Source organism: Tupaia chinensis, unplaced genomic scaffold (assembly GCF_000334495.1).
Source record: "Tupaia chinensis unplaced genomic scaffold, TupChi_1.0 Scaffold000348_1, whole genome shotgun sequence".
Taxonomy (NCBI): Eukaryota; Metazoa; Chordata; class Mammalia; order Scandentia; family Tupaiidae; genus Tupaia; species Tupaia belangeri.
In genome coordinates this window covers 908,199-914,451 of record NW_006159842.1, presented here as the reverse complement: position 1 = coordinate 914,451, position 6,253 = coordinate 908,199, and the positions used below count along the sequence as shown (strand labels likewise).

General features: G+C 57.0%; 1 protein-coding gene across 2 annotated transcripts in view; it reads right to left on the bottom strand.

Moving 5' to 3' along the window:
• Positions 1 to 10: 10 nt before the first annotated feature.
• The window catches only part of NLRX1 (NLR family member X1), an 18,772-nt gene continuing 12,529 nt past the window's right edge, over positions 11 to 6,253 (bottom strand). For both annotated transcript variants that reach the window (XM_014589266.2, XM_027773366.1), the window contains exons 7-10: positions 3,285 to 3,880; positions 2,924 to 3,010; positions 1,551 to 1,802; positions 11 to 1,087 (exon numbers count right to left, since the gene is read on the bottom strand). In XM_014589266.2, the coding sequence (XP_014444752.1) occupies positions 766 to 1,087; positions 1,551 to 1,802; positions 2,924 to 3,010; positions 3,285 to 3,880 (1,257 nt within the window). In that variant the 3' untranslated portion in view covers positions 11 to 765. The remainder of the gene's footprint in view (positions 1,088 to 1,550; positions 1,803 to 2,923; positions 3,011 to 3,284; positions 3,881 to 6,253) is intronic.

The window sequence follows — 6,253 nt, the reverse complement described above, 5'->3', positions numbered from 1 at the left end:
CCCTGCTGCCTCCAGCCACTCGTGCTGGGGGATTCAGAGGCAGACTGCTGGCCACTGATTCCACACCACGGAGTACACAGCGAAGACGTGATGTTTCTCTGGCTCGGGATGGCTGGCCCAGCCCCACCCCTATTGCCTTAGTGCCCAAGAACTTTCCTTGGAATCACCAGGCAAGGAAGACGAAGCCACAGTAGGTGGGAGACAGAGCTTTTTATTAGCAGCAAGTCGGGTCCACCTGTCCCTAGGGCCACAGAGCCATCAGTACCGTTGTGGTAAGGGGCGGGAGCGCAAGGCGGAAGCACCAACGTGAGGTCACCCTCAGTGTCCTCGGGTGAGCATAAGGCAGGAGGGGCGGCCCCCACACCTCTCGTGGGTGGTGACAGCCCTGGCCCGGGAGACGTAAGTGTGCCCTTAGGCAGCACCGTCAGAGGTTCCTGGAGATGGAGGAGAGGCGAGGTTGGTGGCAGTGAGATGGGGCCACTTGGGCACAAGATGCCACGTCCTTCAGTCCTTCTGGCTGAAGACAGAGGAGGTGCATTCCATCTCTAAGCTCGGAGCATCGACTCACCATCTTTGACCCTGGAAACTCCTGACTTGGGAGCACTGGCTGGATGTTCTGCGGGAGGGCAACTGGCACCATTGTGCCCACTCCTTTGCCTCTGGCTCTAGAAAGATCTCTCTAGGAGTAGTGCAAGCCAGGAGACCGTAGGAGTACGAGGGGATTGAGGCCAGTGGTCACACAGCTAGGGACCTGTGGGTGCCATCTCAGCTTCTAGGACCTCCCAGCTGCTCGAGGAGAGCCCTGACCTCACCCTCCACTCGCAGCAACTGGGCCTTGCGCCAGGGATTGAGGGTGGCACCACGGCTGTCCTCCAGGTCCCGCAGCAGCAGCTCAAGGTGGCGTCGGACCCGGGCCCGATCCCAGCTGTTGAGGTTCCGCCGGACTTCATTGAGGATCACGGACCAGTACTCGGACACTGCTGTCCCCTCCGTCAGTGACGCCACAACCCGGGCCCTACCTTCAGTAGTGCCTCCCAAGTCCCGCAGGACCTGGCGGCCCTCTGAGCTCAGCTCATTGAAGTAGAGGCTAGCAGAAGAGAGAAGAGTAGACACCATTCAGCAAGGCTCCGAGAAGGAAGGCCCCGGGGCAGAGGGACGGCCATGAGTCCACAACTCATCTGGCTGCGGACTGCGATGGGGTCAGCCAGAGAGGGAAGGCAGTGGCTAGCAGGAAGCAAATGCGGACTGCGATGGGGTCAGCCAGAGAGGGAGGGCAGTGGCTAGTGGGAAGCAAGGACTGCCACCAGAATTCGTGGGACCAGGGATGTGCGGCCTCTAGGAGAAATGGTGGCAGGGAATGGGGGCCGGGCAGGGCGAGTCACAAGGGGATAGGTTGGCTCAGGAGTGGGCTGACAAGGATCAGTTAGAAGTTAGGAATGGAGGACAGGCACCAGGCCTAGGCCTAGCAGGCTTCCTAGAGTATGAGGGGCACAGTGGGGAGAGGGAAGGAGGACTCCAGGCCAGGGGTGAGGGACAGGGACAGGACTCACTGTAGCAGCTCCAGGGAGGGGTGCTCTCGGGCAGCCTTAGCCAGGGCCAGGGCCGCTGCATCACCAGCTCCATTGTAGGCCACGTTCAGCTCCTGCAGCTGCTGGTTGCAGCTCAGCTGGGTAGCCAGCAGCTCTAGGCCCTCGTCCCCGAGGCCCGTGTGCAGGAGGGACAGGTGCGTCAGTGAGGTGTTCCCAGCTAGCCCCTCCATCAGCAGGGTGACTCCTGCCGCCGTCAGCGGGTTGTTGGACAGCCTATGGCCACAGGTGACCCAAGGTTATGAGGGCTCACTGCAGGTGCCCCGCACTGGGCATGAGGGCTGGGACACAGCATCCACAGCCTGAAGCTGAGTGGAGCCTGAGGCAGAAACTGGGCCAGGGGGTGGGGTGGGGGGGACAGGTGTCTGGGTTCCTGGTAAATCCGTCATCACTTGGGAACAGCTACTGGGAGCTTAGACTTAGGGTCAGCCTGGTGCAGCTGCAAGGAGACCTCTGGGGGGAGAGGGTGAATGGCACTGTCACCGTGGTATCACTCCACCCTCTCTTGGACCCCCAGGTGATTGCAGAAACTGGGCCAGGGGGTGGGGTGGGGGGGACAGGTGTGAGGGTTCCTGGTAAATCCGTCATCACTTGGGAACAGCTACTGGGAGCTTAGACTTAGGGTCAGCCTTGTGCAGCTGCAAGGAGACCTCTGGGGGGAGAGGGTGAATGGCACTGTCACCAGGCCGTGGTATCACTCCACCCTCTCTTGGACCCCCAGGTGATTCTAGCCCCCTGAGCAGCTTTCCTAGCACCTATGACAGGTGGCATCTTCCCCTGCCCTGATGTGCGTGGGGATCCCATAGTGGCTAAGGCGCTGGACTCCCCCAGATGCCTCTTCCATGGGGGAAGCTCCAAACGCTGGACCTACCCACTCCATTCTGCTCCCAAAGGACTTCCCTTCTCACTGCCATGACATACTCAGAGACACAGGGTTCCCTTTCCTCCCCTCTGCCAAGTTCTTGGAGGGGCAACCGTGGTTCAAGTCCTAGACCCAGTGGCTTGAAATTCACGCTGGGCCCACATGTGTGCTCAAAATCCCAACAGGGAATAGAGAAGAGACTGCGGCACAGCCATCCCTTCCAGGGGTGATTTCTCACTTTCTCTATCTCTCTGTCTCTCCAGGGAGCACATATGCCCTATAGCAGAAATCTCTCTTTAAAAAAAAAAAATAGAGCCTGGGGTAAGGGGAGCAGGACAGGGCCTGGACTCCCACCTCCTTTGCTACGCCACGGGTGGGCCTGTGGCCGGTATGTGAGGCAGAGCGCTCACTCTTGACCTTAGCTGGTCACTGCCAGGATGGCCAGAGCCTCCCCAGCCCCCTCCCGGGCACTCACCGCAGGGTGGTGACTTGGCACTGGTCATGGAGCAGCAGGTCTCGGAGGTCCTTGCAGGCCTCGGGGCCCAGGCTGTTGAGTTGCAAGCTGGAGCAGACAGTGGCCAGAGGGGAGGTGAGAGGCCAGGGAAGGAGCTCAGCCTGGAGTCTGGCCATCTGCTTCCCTTTTCTCTCCAGCCTGCCTCCCCCAGTCCATCCTGCCCTCCTTTCTTAGTGCTGTCACCTCCACCCACACCAGACTTTCCCCATCGCACCGCCTGCCCTCCCTCAGCACACTGGGCGCTCTCTAACACCTTGACCCCCGCCTCCCCACCCCCAACCCTCTCCTTCCTTCAGACCCGTGCATGTGGGTGGGCCCTTACCCCAGCTTCCGGGCACGCAAGAAGACGGGCATGAGTGTGCGCAGCCCAGCAGGGTCCAGCTGGCAGGAGGCCAAGTTCACCTCATCCAAGGCATGCCTGCCGCTGCCCAGGACAGCTGCCACCACTGTGCACTTGAGGGGGGTCATGCGCACGCCTGCCAGATTGAGCTGGCGCAGGGAGCTGAGCACCTCGGCGGAGAAGCGCTGGTTCTGGAACTCGTAGTGGAAGAAGAGGTGGTCGAGGAGCTCCGTGGGAGGCAGCACCCGCCGGCCCATCTTACCCAGCCTCTTCTTGATGGCCTGGGCGTTCTCCAGGGCATCGAGGTTCTTGATGGGACAGCCGAGCTGAGCCAGCATGGCCCGGTTGTGGGCAGAAAGAAGCCCCCCTATGAACATGGGGAAGAGCTCAAAGACCTCGTCCTCGGGGGGCTCGTCGGGGTGGCGCCGGGGGCCCTCCACGCCCAGGATGCTGGCGCCCATCTGGTCCAGGACATCGTCGTTGTAGTAGTCCTCCTCTCGGAACATCTCCAGCACCATGGCCCGGGCCACGGCCTCTCGGCTCTTACCCACCACGCGCCCGAACACTCGAGGGACCACCTGGAAAAGAAGCAGGGAGGGTCACCACGGCCTGCTTGGCCTGCAGGGCTTAGTGTAAGGTAACCCCAGCCTGCTGCAGCCTCTGTCGCGCCTCGAACTCACACCTTCTGTGGCTCCCCGCTGATAATATGCTGGACTCCAAACGGTCACCTGGAATGTGACACTTTCCAGGATCTGGCTCCAATCAGACCTTTCCAGGGTCATATCTCAATGGTTGTCTTATATACCCCAGACATTAGGAACTTCTATTTTTTTTAATTTTAATTTTAAATTTTTTAGAGAGATTTTTGTCTATAGGGTGAATGCGCTCGCTGGAGAGACAGACAGAGACAGAGATGAAAAGCAAGAAATCCTCCCTCCGGCGGTGAGGCGGGGGGTGGGGGGGATGGCCACACCACAATCCCTTTTCCTCTGTCTGCCTCTGGGGATCTTGGGCACCTGTGCACATGTGCCCAGTGTGAGTTTTAAGCTGCTGGGGCAGGAGTGCAGCTACGTAACCATGACACCATCTGCTGGTCCCAGGAACTTCTTTCTTTTCCTCTAACATCCCAAGCCTTCCTAAGCCAGGAGGTGGTGGGAAGGAATTAGTACATGCAACACAGCTGCTTTGGGACCAGTCCATCACCATCTTCCCCGTCATCCTTGTCACAGCAAGTATGACTGCCCTGGCTCCTCCCACTGCGAGGCCTGCAGGATTCTGTCCCTGGCTACTGCAATGCTTTAATCACCAGGCTCTTGCCAGCCACTCACTCTCCTGCTGTTCTTTCTTTCTCTTTATTTATTTTTTATTTGACAGAGGGTATGTGTGCTCACCAGAGAGAGAGAGAGAGGGAAAGACAGGGAGAAAGCACCCCCCAGGGCATGGTCACACTGCAACCACTCCTCCGTTTCTCCATCCTGCCAGGATTTGAATGTAGGCACACACACACACAGTGTTTCTCAAGCCTCTAGGGCCGGGAATCAAACCACAGTCAGCCACGTGGGATCCAGCTCCCTTAACCACTAAGCCATGGGGTTAGCCTCATCTTCCTGACCGCGCCAAGGTTTCTATTCCCTCAGTGCCTTCATGACGTCACCGCTTCATGCCTTTCCTCCTTGTTCCCTTTGTGACTGATCCAGCAGGGACCAGATAATGCCCTCTGCAGAGAGGCTTTTCTGACCCTGCAGAGCAGGTGCCCCATGCCACACCCTCAGAACACCTGCGACTTTTCTTTGCGGGCATTTGCCATAATTTTTCATTATATAGGGACACTGGGGTTTTTATGTTCAGGCTGTAAAATGGAAAAGGGCAGAAACCTGCAGTTTCATGAATTGATTTTTCCTTAGAATCTAACACGTTGCCTGACACACAGCAGGCGCTTACGAAGAAATGAATGTTGGTGGAGGGCTGTGATTTACAGTGGTGCTTTTTATTTTTTCCCCACTTTGCCAGAGGCTGTGTGTGCTTACCAGAGAGAGACGGAGAGAGAGCCTCCCAGCGGGTCGGTCAGGCTGCAGTCCTTTCTCCATCTCTCCTCCTGTCAGGGTTTTGGGCACGCACACACGCACACGCACCTGGCATGTTTCTCAAGCCACTGGGTCCAGTTGGCTACGTGGGATCTGCTCCTTTAACTACCAGGCCGTGAATTGGTCCTGTGGTGGTCCTTTTTTTTTTTTTCAAAGAATTTTTTATTTTATTTTATTTATTATTTTATTTTAATTTGACCAGAGAGAGAAAAAAGGAAGATAAGGAATGTAAGGAAGCAAGCTGCCAGGTCCAGGACTCAGGACCTGAACCTCATTCAGCCGTGTGGGAGTCCAGTGCCTTAACCAACCCACCACCTACTGGCTGCCCTGGGGTGCTTCTCAAAGGAAAGATGAAAAGCCCATTCCCCTGACAATGAACCATGAGCTTGTTTTGTGACACTGCTCCAATGTCTGTTTTGGTTTTCACTTTGTGTATGTGAGTTTTCTGCCATGGAGCTGAGAGTGCCCCTCCCTCAACACTAAGCTGGTGACAGGACCAGAAACTTCACGGAGGAAACTGAAGCCGTAGGTCAGGAAGAAGCAGACCAGACCAGTCCTCTCTCCCTCCAGGGCTTGGGGGTGTGATGCTAACAATTCTTTCACCGGAGACCATGGCTCATCACTGCCATCATGCAGGGCAGGTGTAGCCTGGCAAGTGGCCTCAGAGGCAGCCTCCCTGTCGGAGGCAGTAGGGTGAGAATAGGTGGAGCTGCTTGAACCTGTTTTTACATCTGACAAGCAACTAAACAGCACTTACCGTGCTGGGGCCCTGAAGACTAAATCGCGCGACCCCCATAAGCCAATGAAGTAAGCTCTATGATTACAACCTTTTCCTTTTTTTTTTTTTTTTTGAGGTTTTTTTTTGCT